The sequence below is a fragment of the Stenella coeruleoalba genome (genome assembly GCF_951394435.1).
Source record: "Stenella coeruleoalba genome assembly, chromosome: 6".
Taxonomy (NCBI): Eukaryota; Metazoa; Chordata; class Mammalia; order Artiodactyla; family Delphinidae; genus Stenella; species Stenella coeruleoalba.
In genome coordinates this window covers 13,868,025-13,889,777 of record NC_137151.1, presented here as the reverse complement: position 1 = coordinate 13,889,777, position 21,753 = coordinate 13,868,025, and the positions used below count along the sequence as shown (strand labels likewise).

Sequence of the window (21,753 nt, the reverse complement as noted above, 5' to 3'; positions counted from 1 at the left end):
TAATGACTCTGGAGGTGGGAGTCAACCAGCAGGATATGGCTGCATAAAATGGCAGGAAACATCATTTTCTATCTTGTGAGCTGCTAGGCCATAAAGGAGAACTAGACATTACGAAACAGCTAGCTTTGAAACCTGGGATCTGTGGAAAATGTCGACTAACACATTCCAGCTTATCTGAATTTCTTCAAATCGGAGTTAACTTTTAAAATGCAATTAACTTTGGGCACATCAAGATATTTACAACCTGTAGTCAAGGGAAGGAGAACTGTTCCTGTTCTCCTGTTCCATAAAAAAAGGGGGAAAAGGAAAGAGCACTCCCTCTTGATTTTCAGATCACTTGTCAGAAACATAATTATAATTGACTAATTATATCTCCTCCACTTTGACTACATCATCCTGAACTATGTTATCAATTTGGCCACTTTTGTCTGTTATACATTTAGTAGCTTTCTTCTTATAGTTCATTTCAGATTTGGGTTTTAACATCCAGCTTAGATTCCTTGATACTGATTTCCAAAATGTCACTGGCATATCCTCAGAGCATTCTGCTTTACTAGCAGAATTACATAAACCCTCCATCTCATGATTTATTGATGTCTGAAATGGAATTAATTCCCCAATCATAGGAACTACCCCATGTGGTATGTCTCTATGTTTGATGTCAGGATTATCTTGAGTGCCCTGACCTCCTCTGGCTGTCTCTCTGGCTTTGGATCAGGTCAAGCTGTGGACAGGCAGGCTCCAGGGGATCCACGTCTCGGTCACCTCCCAGGGAGACTTCCTCTGGTCTGTGGGGGTGAGGGGTGGGCACATACTCATTCAGTGCTGTCCTGCACCTTTGGCAGGAGTTGTATGATGTCTCCAACTCTTAGCATGCCTTCCTGCTGAGAAACTGCTTTTATGGCCAAGGTCCCAAAAGAATGAAAACTGCATTTCCCACCCAGCTTCCACACCCTCTTATCAGTGTACCTGTCAACACGCACAGCTTTGTTTAAGACTATGACCTTTGACTTCACTTCCAAGAACCCTTCTTGCAGGAAAACCAGTAGCTAGCTTGCAACCTGGAAAGAGGACTTCCAGGTTAGCTGGCTATTCCTCCCCCCTGCCCCTGCCTCTCTCTCAATTTAAATTTTTAGCCACATGGTCCCTTAAGATCCTTTCAGGGGGTCTTTGAGGTCAAAATCCTTTTCATAATGATACTAGGATATGATTTTTTTTCACTCATTCTCTCATGATTGTACAGTGAAATTTTCCACCTGTTATATGACATGTGATGGTATCACTGCTCTGATGTTAATATGTAATGCATTTATCATTGTTATTTGTAAATGAATTAATATGTAAGTTTTTAGGACCTCCTCAGTGATTTTTAAGGGTTCTTATAGGGTCCTGAAACTAAAAAATTTGAGAACCATTACTTTAAGGGGCTGGCTCTCTTGGGAATCTACTCACTGACTGGGGCAGCCTCATTAACCCTGACTCCAGCCAATGCAGTGGGCCCACCCACGAAACTGAGAGGGGAAGCGCTTTCTGATTCCACCCTCACTAGACAGCTGCTTCAACCAACCAGAGAGAAAATACTTGTAGTGCACCGAAAGGATGCTCAAGTCTCCATACACACTTACTATTACATCTCTGTTATGACAGTGTATGTCCCAAGCAAACATGGGCTTTCAAAATCCCTTCTCTTGCTGCTAGGTGGCAATTCTCACTGCTCTGTGCAGTCCCTTAAACTTGCATCTGCAAAGCATTAATGTACACGTCAGGTTATTAAGTGCCATTTCCACATCTGACATTTCTCCAGTGCAATTAAAATGAATAATATGCACATGAACAGGCCCACAGTACATATAAATTTGTGAATTCCTCCATGTGCCTGAGTCCAGAGATGGTGCTACGCAAACTGCTTTATTTAACGGGAAGTTATTTTTGTAACAGAAAAAAATCATTTATTCCAGAGCTGCACTGAAGAGAGTTCTTAACCTAGTCAACGGGAAGCTGATTGCTCTATAGTTCAAACACACTTTTTATTAAGTCATTGAAATTTTTCATTTCTTTCAAATACCCTCCTCAAAGCCAAAAGAACTAGACCAATGAAGGCAGAAACAGGTCTTTGAAACAGTATGCCTCATCTGACATTGTGTCCACTGACAGTCACAGTGGGAAGAAAACTAAAGATCACCAAGTTGGATCTTAAAGGATGAAACAAAGTTGGACAGATGGGGAAAGGAGAACGGGCTTTACAGAAAATCCTTGACAGAAAAAAATTAAGTCCCTGGGGTGTATTAACTGATTTTTACTTGAAAAGCCCAACATCTCTCAGAGAATGCCAACCATCTATAAATATTGCATTGTGTTTACATTAGAGCAGGGGCTAAAGTGCCAATCTAATTTTGTTCAACAATTTCAGATTAAGAACGTGCTTTCAGAACCACAGGGTGGATTAAGATGACTTCTTAAGTGCAGATTCAATGTTTTCTAATAATTGACAGATGTGTGCAATTTCTATTCTTAGGGGAACCAGATATAAATGTCACTCGATAATATTAGTCCAGTTCAAAATAGTAAATTCCTAAGAGAAACAAAAAAATGATTACTTTAGCTAAAACTATATACTTTCATAATGAAATAGACCCAAAAGGTTATCTACATATCAACCTTCCTAATACAGGAATCTTTCCTATGTCATCCCTCTCCCATTCCCCCACTAAAATGTGGCTACTAAGCTGTCCATAATAAAAGACCCTTATCTCATGAGGGTGCCGCAAGTTCTCCAGACTGAATAGATGAACTTCAGTTTCTGGACCTTGACAAACCCTCCCACTGAAAACAAGTAAACAGACAATATAAAATATTTATTTTTTTAATCTTAAAAAAAAATCTATGCACTAGCAAGAATGTAAGAAATCCTAAAAGGCCAAAAAGTTAGTAAAAGTGGGAATCCAAGAGGTAGGTGTACCCATGGAGGTTGGCTTTTTTCTTGAGAGTGTTTGCCAAAACCAGTTGATCTCAGGCTTTGATTTTTATAATTCAACAACTGCTTTGCATAATCCTTGACACAGATGTAGGAGGAAAAAAAAAATCTGCCATGAGGTTCTGTGACAACAGATTGGCCCTCGTGCAGTTCTATAATCTATGTACACACTACCTGGATGGTCCAAAAAACCTACAAGCCAAGACTATGTGTACAGTGGGCCTGAGCTGGGGTGTGCCCAAACGCGTGTAAGAGCAAAAGACAATCCTCTCTGGAAGAACAGAGCTTCAACTCTAGGTCTCAAAGAACTTCTACAGATAAATTTCCAAGCAGTATGAACGGACAGTCAAAAATCAAAAGCACACACGAAGTCAAAGCATCATGAGAAAAAGCTGGCAGAAACGAACAGCAGAAATGGACCTGCAAACTCGCACACACGTACCCGCTCCTCCCGGAAGCCACAGAGACAAACTGCAATCACTCTTGTGTAACGGTCCAACTTTTCTAACAAAGAAGCATCCACCGCTCTGCCTTCTCTCCTTTTCATAATAAGATGTCAGCTCCTTTCACCATCTTGGCTATCCCCTGGACATACCGTAGCTCATAACCCTTTTCGAGCATTCCCAATGGAATCTGAGTACTGCAGACAGGATGGGATCATTCACTTTCCCTGATCTACACTCTGCTCCCATTAACGAAACCAGATACGTAAATGTGCTTTTCAATATTCTTGACTCTCACTAACGAAGTCCCATGAATTTCAAAGACCCGTATTCACGTAAACTTGCTGGGTCTAATGCACAGTTCTGGGTCCCAAGGTGACCAATACAGTCTATCTGCCCAGAATGCAGCTAAGATTTAGGAGGTGTGAACAAAACCCAAAACCTCCCACTTTTACCCATGAACTAATGTCAGGTCGGACGGCATCCTCATCAAATCCTGAACTGGTATGACTGATTTTTCTAAAATAAAATAGTTCACGCTTACCTTCCTTAAAAAATGAATTTATTTGTTTGGACTTAACATTTCAGTCTAAGATATTTTTGAATGTGGATTCTATTCTCCAATCTATTAGCCACCTTTTCTAGTCTAGCTTTAAATGATGTTTAAATTTGACGAAGCTAATTCCTATGTCTTTATCCAAATTGATAAAGACCCTGAAAGGTATAGGTTATGCTGTGTGACTTGAGACAATCCCACCAGGTCAACAACTCGTTAGCTTGTATCATTCTCTTCGCTGTTAGTTTCTGTGTTACGTAACTCAGAATTTGGGAAATCTTGGAGCAGTCTGGAGACACAAACATATTAGCATATTCTCTCTAGATATACAGGGTTCCTTCATCTCCAAATTCTGATCGTTTTAAATCTCTCTCCCCACCTTCCTTTGTTTCAGCAGCTAACCTTTACTGGGGCACAGTGTTAGGCACTGGAAACGGAAACGTGTAAAAAGACACAGAGCTCACGGTCTAGTCAGGTGACACCCGCTCACCCATAAAGGTGCTATACCCACCACATTCTCCCCAAGCCTTCATCGTGACAAAGCAAGAGAGAGTTCTGAAAGCTCTTCTCGTTCCTCCTTCTTCCTCCCTTCCTTTTCTCCTCCCTTCAACAAATGTTTATGAAAACCCCATTATGTTAGGCACGGGGCATGTACAATGCTCCCAGCCCTGGCTGACAGCACACATTCTAGTCCTGGGAGACAGAGACAAATGAAATAGTGCCTTGTGAGCAGTGCTACGAAGGAGACGACACGGAGCTGACCCACACATCAGAGAAAAGCCTTAGGAAGGAGAGGCACCCGCAACTACGGGCGAGCGTTATTATGTGCCAGGCGACAGGAACACAGAGATGAAAGATGAAATCTTGGCCCTCCAGAAGTTTACAGAGCTGGAATATGACCTGTCTAACACCTGTGACCTTAAGTGAAAAAGTGGAGCCTAGAAGGAAGGGGCTTAAAAATCCTCCCCGACCTCGCCACCCCACCGCCCCCCGAATCCCAACCTGGGTTTTTCTATCTGCGAGAGGGCACCTCCACCCCTGTACTGCCCTTCTTCCCCAACCCTACGTGCTAATGCTGCTAGAAGAAGAGTTTTTCGGGTGGGGTTAGGTGATGAGATTAGAATCATTCATACCTGAGCTTATTAGAAATCACACCGGTTCCAGCTCAGCTCAGGAAAGATTCTCTAATGAAAGTCAGGGTCTCCTAGTTCCTAAGCACCCCATGACCTTCTGATGCAGGCAAGGTCCCTGTGCTGGACAGGAAAGTTTCCAAAACCTATTGAGAAGAAGAATTTCCTCCACAAATAAGTCCCCTGATGACCCCAAATGCATCTCACCTTAAAATAAGATCAAGATGTTGACAGTCTTCTGTCAACAGAAGGCTAGGATATTCCACTCTGGAGAGCTGGATGAGAATATTTTAATGTGGCATTTTCCAGTGATATGAAAAGCCACTCACATACCCCAAACAGAAAATCCCACAGTTTTTAGTAGCTTAGGCGTGACTGTGTGTGAGTGCTTGGGCTGCGTCAGTGTTTTACTTATTTCTGTGGTTAGTTCCCAACGTGACCTGGCTTCTTCACTCCACTCAGCCCCACTGGGCAGTCAGACAGCGGGAGAGTCTAAAGAGGCTTGGCCACTGCAAAGCCTGGGAGGCAGACACTAAAGATGGCCAAGGAGGCCATCCCTGCTGCCCCCTGAGGACACTCCACCCTGCCACAGAGACAGGTTTCAAAGTCAGACAGTCCTGTATGCAAACCTGGAACTTATTAGCTACATGGTAGTACACAAGCTACTTTACGCCTCTGATGACCATCCCATCTACAAAACAGATATAATATCACATGCTTACGTACTAAGCAGCAACACTGCCAGGCGCTTGGTGAGGCTCCGAGGTTACAGAGGAGAAGAGTAAAGTGTGGTCCACGCACACATAAACAGGTAGCTTCAATTGCACACAAGCAAGTGTCAACATACGGATGGAGGAAGGCAGAGGGTTATAAGCAAGGAGGCAGCATGCTCTTTTGAAAATTAAATGAGATAGTGGTACAAAAAGTACCTGGAAAGGAGATCGATCAAAATGGTGGAGTAGAAGTGGAACTCACCCCTCCCATGAACACATCCAAAACACACCTACAGGCGGAACAGTTCTCACCGAAAACTAACCGGAAAATGGCAGAAAGACTCCTGTACAACCAAGGCTGTAAGAAAGATCCACACGGAACCGGGCGGGAAGGGAAGAAAAGCAATCAGGTCAGGTCCCCTGGGAAGGGATCAGAGGAAAAGGGAGATCACATGGGCGGAGATCCACCCTGGGGAGTGAGCAGTTCAAGCCACATGTTGGGCTCCTCGTTCCCGGGGTCCAGCACCAGGAAGATGAGCCCCTCAAGCTGACTGGAGCACCAGTGGGACGGACAAACAGGAGGGCTGTGGGAAGCCTGGACTCCGCTCGAGAGAAGCATGTCTGCGGTGGCTTGCTCTCAGGGCAGGGTGGAGGGCGGACGGAGGACTGCTCCAGTGGCTCCTCGTTTCCCACCCTGGCATGTGCCCCAGCCTGAGGCAAGTGAACACCCTAGCCCAGCTTACTTCCCATCGCAGCTCCACGGTGGACTGGGGAGAGAGCTCGGCCACTGCTGGCACTCGCTCAGCCAGGGCATCAGAAGCAGCCCTGCTCTCTGACGGCACCTGGACTCCACAGTCCACACCCCGATAGAGACTGAGAGCCCACATGGGCCCCATCTGCCCTGTGGCATGGCTCCACAACAGGGCGGGGAAGGCAGGGGCTGGGGGCAGGGGCTGGCTGTGAGGCACAAAGAAGACGTGGCCCCGAGGTTGCGTCTGAGCGGGATGGGAGCAGCCACTGCGGTGCTTGCACAGGCGGCAGAGGGAGGCAGCCCTGACCTCTGTCTGTGGCTGGGTCACCACAGCCCGCGCCCCATCATGAACCGAGAGCCCACACGGGTCCCATCTCGCTCCAGCACTGCTCCCCCGTCTGGGGAAAGGGTCCCAGTGCTGAGAAAGGGGAGAGCATACACTTAGAGGGAACAGAGCCGGCTTGGAGCCAAACCTCAGGGCTTCTGCTACAGCAGCTGGGGACCTGCCCCTGCCCCTGCCCCTGATAGGGCAGTAATGGCCACAGAGCAGAGGGGAAGCCTGAGCTCACAGCTGGCTCCAGCTTTAGCCCCTCCATCTACAGCCTCACCTTCTACCAAGGTGAGAGCTGCCAGCACACCCTGAGGAAAGATGTGACTTGCTTTGAGGTCAAATCCAGCTCTCCCACCAAAGGCAGGAGGCAGATGTAGTCTGTACAGGGACACTCCCACATAAGGACACCCTTCAGGACTGTAACAGATAACTACTGTTTCACGTAAGTTCATAGAGGCAGAGAAAGTTAAGCAAAATGAGAAGGCAGAGGAACTGGTCTCAACTGAAAGAGCAAGAGAAACCCCTGAAAAAATAAATAATGAAAGAGAAGTAAACAAATTACCAGATAAAGAATTCAAAGCATTAATAATAAAAATGGTAACTGAATTAGCGGAAAGAATAGATGAACACAGTGAGAATTTTAACAAGGAAATAGAAAATATAAAAAAGAACCAGTCAGAAGTGAAAAATACAGTAACAAATGAAAAACACTATAAGGAATTAATAGCAGACTAAGTGATACAGAAGGACGCATAAGTGATCTGGAAGATAGAATTATGGAAGTCACCCACTTGGAAGAGCAAAAAGAAAAAAACAAATATGAAAAAATGAGAACAGTTCAAAAGATCTCTGAGATAACACCAGGCATTACCAACATTCACACTGTAGGGGTCCCAGTAGGAGAAGGGAGCCAAAAATATATTTGATGAAATTATGGTTGAAAAATTCCCAAACTTGAAGAAGGAAACAGATATTAAGGTATAGGAAGCACAGAGGGTCCCAACCAAGATGAACTCAATCAGACCCATGCCAAGACATATCATAATTAAAATGGCAAAAGGTAAAAACAAAGAGAGAATTCTAAAGGCAGCAAGAGAAAAACAGAGGCCTATACAAGGCTATCAGCTGATTTTTCTGCAGAAACTTTGCAGGATAGAGAGAGTGGCAGGATATACTCAAAATGCTGAGAGGGAAAAACCTGCAACCCAGGATACTCTACCCAGCAAGTTTATCATTTAGAATTGAAGGAGAAATAAAGAACTTCTCAGATAAGCAAAAACTAAGAAAGTTCATCAATGCTAAACCTACCCTAAATGAAATGTTAAAGGGTCTTCTCTAAGTGGAAAAGAAAAGGCTATATAACAAGAAGTAAGAATCTATAGAAAAGGAAAAATCCAACTAGGAAAGGCCTCAGTGAGGGCTGAGGATCAACCACTTAAGTAAGCTAGTACAAAGATTAAAGACAAAAAACTGCAAAAGCAACTCTGACTACAATAAATGGTGAAGGGATAGACCTGAAGCTGTAAAATGTGACATCAAAACCACAAAACATGGGGGAGGGGAGCAAAAAAATGCAGATCTTTTAGAATGTGTTTGGACTTAAACGACTATCAGTCTACCACAAGTATCAACAGATACAGTTATAAGCTGAGATACATGAACCCCATGGTAACCACACATCAAAAACCAGCAATAGATGCACAAAAACTAGAAGGAAACACAAACATACTACTAAAGAACCACAAGAGAAGAAACAAGAAGAAGAAGAAATGAACAGAGAAGAACTATAACAACAATAGGAAAACAAGTAATAAAACAGAAATAAGTACATACCTATCAATAATTAATTTAAATATCCATGGACTAAATGTTCCAATCAAAAGACATAGAGTAGATGACTGGATTAAAAAAAAAATGACCCATTTATATACTGTTTACAAGAGACTCACTTCAGAGCTAAAGACATATACAGACTGAAAATGACAGGATGGAAAAAGATATTTTATGCAAATGGAAATGACAAGAAAGTAGGTGTAACAATACTCGTATCAGACAAAATAGACTTTAAAACAAAGTCTATAACAAAAGACAAAGAAGGGCACTATATAATGATCAAAGGGTCAATCCAAGGAGAGGACATTGTACTTGTTACCATATATGCATGCACCCAATACAGGAGCACCTAAAAGTATAAAGCAAACATTAACAGACATAAATGAAGAAATTGACAATAATACAATAATAGTAGGGGACTTTAGCACCCCACTTACATCAATGGACAGATCACCCATAAGGCAACAGTGGTCTTAAATGATACAATCGACCAGCTGGATTTAATAGATATCTACAGGACACTCCATTTCAAAACAGCAGAACACATGTTCTTTTCAAGTACAACAACTTTAAGAGGACAGAAATTATATCAAGCATTTTCTCCCCAACCATAACAGTATGAAACTAGAAATCAATTACAGTGAGAAAAATAGGAAAAGCACAAATACGTGGAGACTAAACAACATGCTACTAAAAAACCAATAATAAAATCAAAGAGAAAATCAGAAAATACCTCAAGACAAATGAAAATGGAAACAGAACTTTAAAAAATCTATGGGATGCAGCAAAAGCAGCTCTAAAAGGGAAGTTTATAGTGATACAGGCCTTCTAGAAGAAACCAGAAAAACCTCAAATAAACAACCTAAACTAACATCTAACGGAATTAGAGAAAGAAGAACAAAGTCTAAAGTCAGCAGAAGGAAGGAAATAGTAAAGATAAGAGAGGAAACAGAGACCAAAAGAACAATGGAAAAAAATTCATGAACCTAACAGCTGTCTTTTTTTTTTGAAAAGATAAATAAAATTATAAAGTCTTAGCCAGGTTCACCAAGAAGAAAAAAAGAAAGAGGACCCAAATAAACAAAACAAGAAATGAAAGAGAAGAAATAACAAATGATGCCACAGATATACAAAAATCATAAGAGAATGCTATGAACAGTTCTATGCCAACAAATTGGAAAACTCAGAAGAAACAGACAAGTTACTAGAAACATATAGCCTGCCAAAACTGAGTCAAGAATAAACAGATAATTTGACAGATTACTAGATGTGAAACAGAATAAAAAAAAAAACTCCCTGCAAAGAAAAGTCCAGGACCAGATGGCTTCACTGGGAAATTCTACCAAACATACAAAGAACTTATACGTATCCCTCCCAAACTATTCTGAAAAACTCCCAAATTCATTCTATGAGGCCATCATTACCTGGATACCAAAACCAGACAAAGACACTACAAAAGAAGAAAATTACAAGCCAATATCTTTGATAAATGTAGATGCAAAAATCCTCAGTGAAACACTACGAAACTGAATCCAACAACACATACAAAGAATCATACACCATGCTCAAGTGGGATTTATTCCAGGATTTCAAGGGTGGTCCAATATTTGCAAATCAGTCAATGTTATAGACCACAGTAACAAAAGGAAAGATAAAAATCACATGATCATAGATGCAGAGAAAGCATTTGACAAAATTCAACATCCATTCATGATTAAAACTCTCAAAGTGGGTATAAAGGGAATATATCTCAACATAATAAAGGCCATTTACGATAAACCCACAGCTAACATCATACTCAATGGGAAAAAGCTGAAAGCCTTTCCCCTAAAATCAGGAACAAGAGAAGAATGACCGCTCTTACCACTTCTATTTAACATAGTATTGGAAGTCCTAACCACAGCAATCAGACAAGAAACGAAGGAAGAAAGGAAGAAAGAAAGAAAGAAAGAAAGACATCCAATTGGAAGGGAAGATGTAAAACCGTTACTATTTGCAGATGACATGGCACTATATAAAGAAAATCCTAAAGTCTCCACAAAAAAAAACTATTAGAAGTAATAAATGAATTCAGTAAGGTTGAAGGATACAAGATTAATACACTGAAATCTGTTGCATTTCTATATACTTATAATGAACTATCAGAAAGAGAAAGTTAAAAACAAAATCTCATTTAAAATTGTGTCAAAAAAAAATACCTAGGACTAAACTTAACCAAGGAGGTGAAAGAACTATATTCTGAAAATTATAAAACACTGATAAAGGAAACTGAAGATAATTCAAAGATATGGAAAGATATCCTGTGCTCTTGGATTGGAAGAATTAATATTATTAAAATGGCCATACTACCCAAAGCAATCTACAGATTTAATGAAATCCCTGTCAAAATACCCATGACACTTTCCACAGAACTAGAACAAATAATCCTAAAATTTATATGGAACCATGAAAGACTCCAAATTGCCAAAACACTCTTGAGAAAAATGAACAAAGCTGGAGGTATCATGCTCCCTAACTTCAGACTATGCTACAAAGCTACAGAAATCAAAAACAGCATGGTTCTGGCACAAAAACAGACACGTAGATCAATGCAACAGAATAGAAAGCCCAGAAATAAATCCACACACCCATGGTCAATTCATCTACGACAAAGAAGGCAAGAATATACAATGGAGAAAAGACAGTCTCTTCAACAAGTGATGCTGGGAAAACTGGACAGCTACATGTAAAAGAATGAGATTAGAACATTTCCCAACACCATATGCAAAAACAAACTCGAAATGAATTAAAGACCTAAATGTAAGACCTGAAACCATGAAACTCCTGGAAGAGAAAATAGGCAGGACACTCTGACATAAATTGTAGCCATATTTTTTTGGATCTGTCTCCTAAGGCAAAAAAATAAATAAAAGCAAAAATAAACAAATGGGACCTAATTACACTTAAAAGCTTTTGCATAGCAAAGGAAACCACTGACAAAATGAAAAGACAACTGTTGGCGTGGAAGAAAATATTTGCAAATGATATTACCGATAAGGGGTTAGTATTCAAAATACATAAACAGCTCATACAACTCAATATCAAAAAAACAAACAACCCAATTAAAAAGTGGGCAGAAGATCTGAACAGACATTTTCCAAAGAAGACGTACAGATGGCTAACAGGCAAACGAAAAGATGTTCAACATCGCTAATTATTAGAGAAATGCAAATCAAAACCACAATGAGCTATCACACATCTGTCAGAATGGCTATCATCAAAAAGTCTACAAATAACACATTTCAGTTAGGATGTGGAGAAAAGGGAACCCTTGTACACTACTGATGGGAATGTAAATTGATACAGCCACTATGGAAAACAGCATGGAGGTTCCTCAAAAGCCTAAAAATAGAACTACCATATAATCCAGTAATTCCACTCATAGGTATATATCAAAAAAACCCGAAAATGCTAATTCAAAAAGATACATGCACCCCAACGTTCACAGCAGCATTATTTATACAATAGCCAAGATGTGGAAGCAACCCGAGTGTCCATAAACAGATGAAGATGTGGTGTATACATACACACACACACATAAAATAAAATTCTGCCATCTGCAAAAACGTGGATGGACCTAGAGAGTATTATGCTCAGTGAAATAAGAGAGAAAGACAAATACTGTTATGTTATCACATATATAGAATCTATAAAAAAACAAATGCACAGATATAGAAAACAAACTAGTGGTTACCAGTAGGGAGAGGGGTTGGGGGAGGGACAAGATAGGGGTATGGGATTAAGAGATACAAAATACTATGTATAAGATAAATAAGCAACAAGGATACATTGTAGAGCACAGGGAAATACAGCCATTATTTTGTAATAACTTTAAACAGAGTATAGTCTATAAAATACTGAATCACTATGCTGTACACCCAAAAGTAATGTAATGTTGTAAATCAACTATACTTTAATAAAATTTTCTTTTTTTAAAGTACCTGGCACTGAGAAGGCACTCAGGGTAGATTCTTCTGATTCCCCAAGACAGATCTGTGCCTCTAGATGTACAAAATGTTTTCAGATCCTGTCTCAGGGAGATGTTGACCAAGAATGATGTAGTCGCAGATGAGTCAAAATGGTGTACAGTTGGTTAACATGTGGCATTGAGGAGAGTCCCTTCCTGCCTTTCTAGGCACCCTGCACCTTCCCTGGCCCAGCCTTGCCTGGCTCAGCTTCCTTTCCTTCCTTCTGCGATAGTACAGTGGAAGTATTTGGGGGACAGTCAAGCTTTTAGTTTTCTGCAAATCACAGTACTAGATTCTTCTTCCCTGCAAAAATGAATGCTACGATGCAGTGAGCATGTTGGACAGTAACACCACGAAGCACAGTGGTGCCTCACCAAGTACGTTCTGGGAAGAGTGTCATCCTCTGGAAACAAAGGGAGATGGTGCTCCCTGGCCAGAGCCTGCTGACACTCATGAATTATATATCTGGAAGCTTATTCACATTCCTCTTCCCTGCTTTACAGGAACCATATTAAACTGAGTTATGTATCTCAGGGACTTGCTCTGAGAAACATGGATTACGTACCATGTTACACTGTTGTAAGAACCTGTGAACTTTACAAATGAAAGAGAAGCCTGCACATGTTTTTTACTTCACTTTTATTTCTCAGTGCCTGTCGACTTTCCAACCACTCGCACCAGGCAGGCTGTTTGATTCATTCCCTACTCACAAAATCACTTTCACACTTTCATCCTCCCCAAATCATTGCGTCCCTTTTCTTCACTAAGCAAAAAATCCATCCTGATCTCAGCCTAATTTGGGTTTCTTTCAAGTGCCACCAAAGGCTTTCCTCCTGAGCATTCCTCAATCCCATCTCTACTTTCAAGGGTTTCATTACCGAGGCCAGGAAGGTAGGGGCATGGATTTTTAGATGGATTGCCAGTGCCCTGTTTCAGCCCGATGTATGGCAGTAAGATTAAAGAGAAAAACAAATACGCTGCGGTGGGCAGCTCTAACAGAGCCCCACAGTCTCTGCAAACGCGGTGGGATGCATGTAACTGCATGTACATAATTATGTCACATAAAACTGTAATGTCTGTCTTGTGGGGAGGTGCTTCCTTTGCTGGCTTTGATGAAATAAGTGATGTTGGTGAGGCCCACCTGGCAAGGAACGGAGGGCAGCCTCCAGCTGACTGCCAGAACTGCTGACCTCAGCCAACGGGTGTCAAGGAACTGAATGCTGCCAACAACCATGTGAACTTGGAAGTGGATCCTTCTCCAGTCAAGCCTCAGATGAGACCGCAGGCCAGGTCAGCACCTTCACTGTAATCTTGTAAGAGTCTGAAACAAAGGACCCTGCTACACTGTGCCAACCACCGACCCACAGAAAGTGCAATAATAAACTATGCTATTTTAGGCCACCGCATTTATGTAATATCCCTGTGTAGCAAGACATAACTAAATTCAGAGAAAGAGAAAAGCAGCCCCTGACATCTGAGAGCTAATCTGGTACTCTCAGCAAGGCCTTGATGTTGCTGGGAGCTGGCCTGCACTCATACTAGGCTTCGGTGTTAAATATAAATAATTCCAGAGAACTGCAACATCAGACACGCACAAGCATCGACCACTCTGTAATCATGTTTGTTCATGAACATTGTTCTAATCCCCTAAATGATCAAACATCCCCCTATACCAGCTAACATGGGCATACAGCTTCAACCTTGATTCACTGCCCTTGTCTCATAGATTTCTTTAGATACTATTCACTGAATTGCCCCTCCTTAAGGCATACAGCACAGAGCAAAGCTCTACTTTCTTGAAGCTTCCCCCAAATCCCCTAAAACAAGTCTGAATCCCGTAAGTCTTTTCTGATGCCTCCTTACTGAGATGCTGCATCATTCCCCATTGGTGTGTGGTCTCCCTCACTACAACCAGCAATAAACCCAACTTGTTCAACTATGGGTATGTTCCTAGTGGTCTTTGGCTGGAGGATACTGACAAGACTATAGCAAACAAATAAAGCAAATAACAAAAACACAAAAGCAAACATGATTTTACCATGGAACTTGAATAAAAATAGAAGTTTAAACCGATAAAGCAAGAAAATACATAGTTTAAATTAGATCTAAAATACAAAGATATAACAAAGTATCTCCAAATGAGTATAAAGAAATTATTTGATAAATGATATGAAGTGGATAGGAGCAGGAAAACTAGGATGAATGTACACTTAGACTAAATAAAAATGGACTCTACATAGGTTAAAGGATTAAACATAATAAAAAATGAGCTGAAATGTAATGAATTACTTTATCAGATCCATGTGAAAGCTATTCTGAAGACTGGAAACATGGAAAATGTTTAGAATTTGATGTGACCAAAAAAAAAAAAAAAGCAAATTGTACAAGTGCAAATAGGGCCTACCATTAGGTGCATGGCTGTAACGTGCCAGGAACTGTTTTAGGCATTTTGTTCACATTTCATTCAATCTTCACAACGCCGTGCCAGGAAAGTTATATGATTCCCATTTTATAGATGAAGATACTGGAGCAAAGAAGCTAAATAAACTGCCCAAGGTCACGGAGCTAGGAAGTTGAGGAGACAGGCGTGAACCAAGATAGGACTCCAATGCTGTGTTTGTAACTACACTGTTCTACCTCTTCTAGACACACATGATGATTGCAACTAGGTGTTACCATGGATATCTGGGGACAAACACCGGATTAAATATGCAAATGTGAGATACCTGTGATACGGGAACAGGATTAAAGGCAATTTAATTTTAAAAATACTTGTCTTGAATGCTATATATTTAATGCAAATAACACAGACAGTCAAGCAGTGAACTGGTGAACTCCAATTCTCCATGAGAAGTTTTAATTGTATACGTCCTTGGAAAAAGACCTGTCCAAAACTACTATCTCACTCTTTTCTGGAAGAACAGAACAGATGCACAGAAGCAAGAATACAGAATGCAGCCATCGGATCACTGTACAAGGGTGAGGTAGGGAACGCTCAGGGGATAGAGGTCCAGCAGGAATTGCTGAGCTGATGGGGAAGGCAGGTAAGCTTCAAGACTGGCAAGCAAGGACAGGTATACTAAGGAGGGTCTGCCTACTTGCTTCCCCTCTTATCATCTGAGCTCCTATCTGCTTGCAGTGGGCAAGTATGAAGATAAAAATCAGAGTCCCTGTAGGAACAGCAGTGAGTGCCCCATCCATTTGTCTTTTGGTAAAAACTGGATTCAGCAATGCCATGTGGTGACCTAAGGGCAGGTACAGACTCACCCTCTTGCCATCCAGGTGTGTGTGCTGACTGCAAACCAAGATAACTTCTTCTTAGGGCAGTGAATTAATCACTCTTTCCACAACTATGTCTTCAAGTCTTTTGATTTTACTGGTACTTTTAGGATGACCTAAATCTTTTTCCGGTCAAATCTCAGATGACACTTTGACAACTGTCACCTTTTCTAGGTGGTAAATTAAAATACAGGATACTCTGGATTCTATGAAAGTTGGATTAGAAAACCCATGTTAAGAAGCATTGATTTGGAGGGCGGGGAGAACAATAGAACTCCATTCCCCAGACATTCTGTGCCATTTTTAAAAAGCTGGTTTATAACATTACATGAATTCATGTGTACACCACTTTATTTCGACTTCTGAAAGTGTGTTCACCAACAAAAGTTGTTTCCATCCGTCACCGTACTGTTGACTCCCTTTACCCATTTCGCCCTCCCTCCGCCTTCCCCTCCTCTGGTAACCACTACTCTGTACCATTTTACTCCGTCTTCCTCAGAAGGCCCCTCACTTGGTGGGAGGTGACCACCCGCTGTGTTCACAGCGGATTATAGCTACCAGGTTACAGGTGACACCTGTTCCCCAACTACATCATCTGTGCAACTGCTTCAGAAGAATATTGCTCAGAGGGTCAGGGCAGAGCTAATTTGTCGTCAAGGCTTTTGAGACAGGGAAAGCAAAGCTGGATGCTTCAACAGACATCAACGTTTTAGTGGGGCAGCCTGAGTAGGGCTGGGGAAGGAAGGACGTGAAACAAGTCCTGTAAATCTGATTTTACCGATACTACGTTTCAGCCAGACCAGAATCAGTTATGTGCAAAATGATTAATCACTGTCTCCCTGAAATATTCAAGGTCCTGCTGCCTATTCTTAGGATGGAAAAAAATCTAACACTGAAATACGACTTTCAGGCTTTTGTTCGTTCTATACCCTTTTAATAAAGCAGAACACAAAATTTTGCCTTGGGCTTGGCTGACTTATGGGGTTTATCTGCTAAGTGGCAAAGTTTCATCCCTCAGCCCCAGCACCAAACTGAGCCCAAGTTAGAAGAAGCCTGGTAGAGAAGGAAAAATGCGGGTGCTGCACCTAACCCATCCATTTATCAGATGCAATAATTGCTCGGAGAGACAGGTTTTCTCTTTATATTTATAGAAAAATAGGCACTGCAGAAGAAAATGAATTCAGCTAACGGGCAAACGCGGATGACTCTGCATGGTGTATGCTTTCGACAAACGTGGCTGATGAATTACAACTTGCCTCCCTCACTGCTGGGAGGGGTTAGGGAAGCAGGAGAAGTCCTTGGGGCATTATCTGAGGCAAAGGCTCCAGCTGGGTCCCCACATACCTTCTCTGCATACTCAGACACAATCTGCTTGATCTCGGCAGAGCAGAGGCCCACGATCTGGCCCACGGAGCTAGCGGTCAGACGGCTCTGCAATCACAGGGAGGGTGTGTTCTCAAGGCCGTGCACTGTCTTTCACACAACTGGAAACCCTGAACACTATTAAAGTAAAATAGATAATATTCCCAGGGGGAGAAAATAATTTGGCTTTTGCTCATGGGTTCGGAAACACGGAAGGGAGAAAACGAGCTTCAGGGCACAGGTTAAGTCACCTCCCTCCTCCTGAGTCACTCAGCAGGCTGTGTTAGATTCTCCTCCAACCCTGGGTATCCTGGAAAATCATTCCAGGGATTTTACTGCTGAGGATCACTAAAAAGAGCCTGAAGGGAACTTGGCAGGCATAGGACTCAGAGGAAAAAAGTACAAATGGGAGAGGAAAAGGGATCTCAGAATTCCTGAACTACCTCTTGACTGCCACAGGCCCTTCCTGCCCTAAAAAGGAATTCTCCTTTCAAAGCACTTGGTTAAACCTTTTAACACAGGTCATGAGCTCTGGGAAGAATGAATATAAATTTAGTACCCTATCATCTACCTAGATGGTGTAGGAGGGAAACAAGGGCTCCTTTGGCATGGGACGCCACACGCAGTTATGGAGAGGCAGGGCTGAACCACAGCTCTCCTGCGGGGGCCCTGTGATGCCATCCCAGCTGGGACATCCTGTCTTCACATGGGTCCTTCGAATCTCCCTCCTAGAGGTTCCCATGGACGGCAACACCGTGCATGTATAAAAGGTTTCCAAAAGAAAGATCCCAAGAAAACGGGAAGCAGGGTGCTGAAACGAGAGGGCCCTGAAGGTGGACACTTGGAAGAGGCCCCCTCGTAGCAGAGCCCAGGTGGTGCCGGGCCTCCACCTCCACACCACGCCCACCCACATGACCATGCCTGCCTCACCTCCTCACGTGCCATGGCAGTCATCTTGGTCATCAGGGACTGAATACGCTGCTAAAAGAAGAACGGGGAGAGGTAGCAGTGAGCAGGTCTGACCACACAAGACTTAAGCAGGGTGTTGCAATAGGTCTTCGCAGTGGAATCCAAGGGCTATTTCAGCCGGTCTCGTTTTACGGTGAGCCTCATGAGAGGTGATGAAAGGAAGCTGAAAAGGGCGCGAAAGGCCAGCAGCCAACAGCAGCTGGCTGTGAGAGGCAGCTGGCCATCCTGGAGAGCTGCGGATGAAAGCGAGATTTCCCCCAAAGACTCAGGCGGAAACCTCAGGGGCTACGTGGACCACTCACCTCTTCAGCAGCCTGAAGCTCGTCTTCCTCGCGGGCGTCGGCCTTCTCTGCAGCTAACAGCCCTGTGGGAAGTGCCATTTTCTTGTCCTCGGCCTGGAAGGGAAGGTGGGAAAACAGCTGAGCGCTGCAGTGGGAGATTCAGTAGAGAAAGGACAACACTGCAAAGGACAGTGAGTCTGTGAAAGAAAACACACAGATCTGGACAAGTCACCCAGTCTCGGGGAAAGAGAGCGAGGTTCAGAGACCGGGGCTTCCACTACAACCACGGCCCAAGCAGCTGGAGCCTCGGGTCTCACCCAACGCCCGCCTCCATTTCTGAACTGTTCGCCGTCGCAATTCCTATCAGGTCATACACCTTTGCCAGACTTACCCTTACACTTTGCTTGGGTCTTCCCCTACTTTAGTTCCTGCTAAGAGCAGATCGCTGCCTTAAGATCACTGCATGTTTTTCAACAGAGACTCATTAGTGGGATATGAAAGTAATTTAGCAGGTATGATTGGCATCTAAATAAATTAAATAAAAATAACAGAACACAACACATCCAAGTGCACTACAGGTAGTAAAGGGTTATGTACCACTTTGTGAAACTTTTGTTTTTGGGGTTGTATCTGCAGGTGTGTGTGTGTGTGTGTGTGTGTGTGTGTGTGTGTGTGTGTGTGTGTACTGAAACATGATGAAAAACAGAGTTCTTACTGCCAAGAGTGGTCAGCAAAGTTGGAAAACCACTGGCCTGAAGAATAAGACTCTAAACTGCTTGCCCTGGTGATCAAGCTCCAGGCTATGGACCCAGCTCAAGCTCTAAATGTACCGCACCACACTCAGGACACCTGGAGTAATGGCTGCTCCCCAAACCTGGGCTGCAAGTCTAGGGTTCTTGGTTTTAGCTCCATCTTTGCCATTCACCAGCTGGCAACCTCAGGCTTACCTTCTCTGGATACTGGGGTCTTCTAGGGTTGAATGAGAGGACTGCCCTCAGATACCCTTCTGAGACCATCCCAGTTCTGAGATGAATTTCTATAACAAGCCTATGACTGACCCTGGGGCATGGCCTGAGCGCCTGCATATATCTACAGGGGATAAGACTTCCAGTTCAAATGTGCCGTCTCACATGAGAATGATAAGGCAAGGCCAATGCAAATAATATTTCATGGGCATCTCACGATTTTTCCAATCATAACCAAACTGCCTTATTTCAGAATATAGTCATATACACAGACATTCTTTCCAGACTTAAAATTACATATTACACATACACATCAAATTCTTATACACTAGACGCCACATGACACTCAAATCCAGAAAAAGAACCTTGCTTTGGAGGAAACGGCTGTTTGGTTGAGTGAAAACACAAATGTGGAAGAAATAATAAGAAAACCAAAAAAGAAGATGTCATAATGAATGCATAAATGACTGTTAATGAGAATCATAATAATGATGATCGTTAATGCTTAGTAGATGTGCACTATGGGTTGGATGATTCCACATCCTTTATAGTTTAATCTTCACAACACCGTTGTGAGGTAGTACAATTTCTGCCCCCATTTCACAGATGCTGTGAACTAAGGCACAACAAAGCATACTGACCAAAGTCACACAGGGAAGGGGAGGAGCTAGGATTTGAAACCAGCCAGTCTGGCTTTAGAACATACGCTCCAAGTCACGGTCAGTGCCCTCCAAGGACTGAGACAATGGCCACAGAGAGCAGAGGGAGGCCGGGGTCAGGGAAGGCTTCCTGGAAGGACGGAGGAATGGGGGATCTGGGCAGAGGAGGGGTGGCAGGAGAACAGCAGGCAGAGTGGTGTCTCATTCGAGAAAATCTGGGGGTCAGGAGGGGAATGAGGAAAGAGGTGTTACTAGATCCCAAGCCATGGACTCTCGTTTTCAAGAGGCCGCTGGCCGCTTTAGTTAGCATGTTATTATTGAGAAGGCAGTGGGTAAGAGCACAGGCTTTGATGTCACACAGATGTGGGTTCAGATTCTTATTAGGGCACTCTAGGAGCTGTGTGATCTTAGACCAATCACTGAGCCTCTCTGAACCTCAGCTTTCTGCCCTGAAAAACAGAAATAAGTATCTTCCTCACAGAGCTGTTCAGAGGAATCAGTGAAAAAAATACACGTAGAGCCCTGAACAAAGGGCCTGAACACAGGAAAGGTTTGGCACTATAAGATTTATATGCCTGCCCTGCTGCTGACAATTAAGAACCATGAATGAATACTGATACATATAAAAAAATACATGAATGAAGAGAAATCCTTGATACTCTTTTAGGAACTTATAAAACCCCATCTTGACTTTCCGTTTCTTCCACACCAGGTTGTCTTAGTACAGGGCCAGCCTGTAACGTGCTCTCTCTCACCGCCATCAGCCTGCTGACACCTGTGTAGGGCCTCTCTCATCAGATGAGGAGTGCTAAGGGCTCTGGGAGTGGACTTCATCTCTACAGTTTTAGAGTTATTACAGGCCGTCTGTTTGACCCTGGTGTCCTGACTTCCAATCGCCCTTCACTTCCAGTCCCATGATGAGGTGTTGCCTCAGCTCCGCAGCCTGCACGGGCAACAAACTGGGGATGCCACGAGGGAGAGTCAGGGGCCAAAGGCTGCTGGTACATCCCCGCTGCCCGGGATTGCCCAAGGACCAGGGCCCTGCTGTCCCACCCCTGCTGGGAGCCTGTCCGCGTGGGACAGAGGCAAAGGGAAGTAGCACTTGCGTCTCTCAAACATTCTCTCCCATTAGCCAAGCTTTTCTTACCTTCTCTGCTTTGCTCTGGCGGCTAAATCCATACCTCCTGCAAGCCACAAAAGAGGGGAGTTCAATTACTATTAAAAAAATAAATATGATCACAGGCATTTTAGTTGGATTTTTATATGAAAAGCACCACAAAGAATTTAGGCTATTTGGTGACTGGAGAACATGTTTCAAGTGCCTAAACCAAAAACATATCCCACTGTTTCTGAATAAAGGGCCCGCCGTTCTATTTGCCATATAAATACTATAAATGGGAACTCTCCCTGCAGAGTGCAACGTTCTCTTTAAGTGCGATTATTACTCTTTGAATCAGAAACTGTATCTCAGATCCACGGTTTAAGCTAAAAGCCTTAAAA

General features: G+C 42.9%; 1 protein-coding gene across 1 annotated transcript in view; it reads right to left on the bottom strand.

Annotated features, from left to right (window-relative positions):
- The window catches only part of CCDC93 (CCC complex scaffolding subunit CCDC93), an 87,717-nt gene that overhangs the window by 31,347 nt on the left and 34,617 nt on the right, over positions 1 to 21,753 (bottom strand). The window contains exons 8-11 of the mRNA XM_079923616.1: positions 21,401 to 21,437; positions 18,651 to 18,743; positions 18,310 to 18,360; positions 17,362 to 17,448 (exon numbers count right to left, since the gene is read on the bottom strand). Coding sequence (XP_079779742.1) covers positions 17,362 to 17,448; positions 18,310 to 18,360; positions 18,651 to 18,743; positions 21,401 to 21,437 — 268 coding nt within the window. The remainder of the gene's footprint in view (positions 1 to 17,361; positions 17,449 to 18,309; positions 18,361 to 18,650; positions 18,744 to 21,400; positions 21,438 to 21,753) is intronic.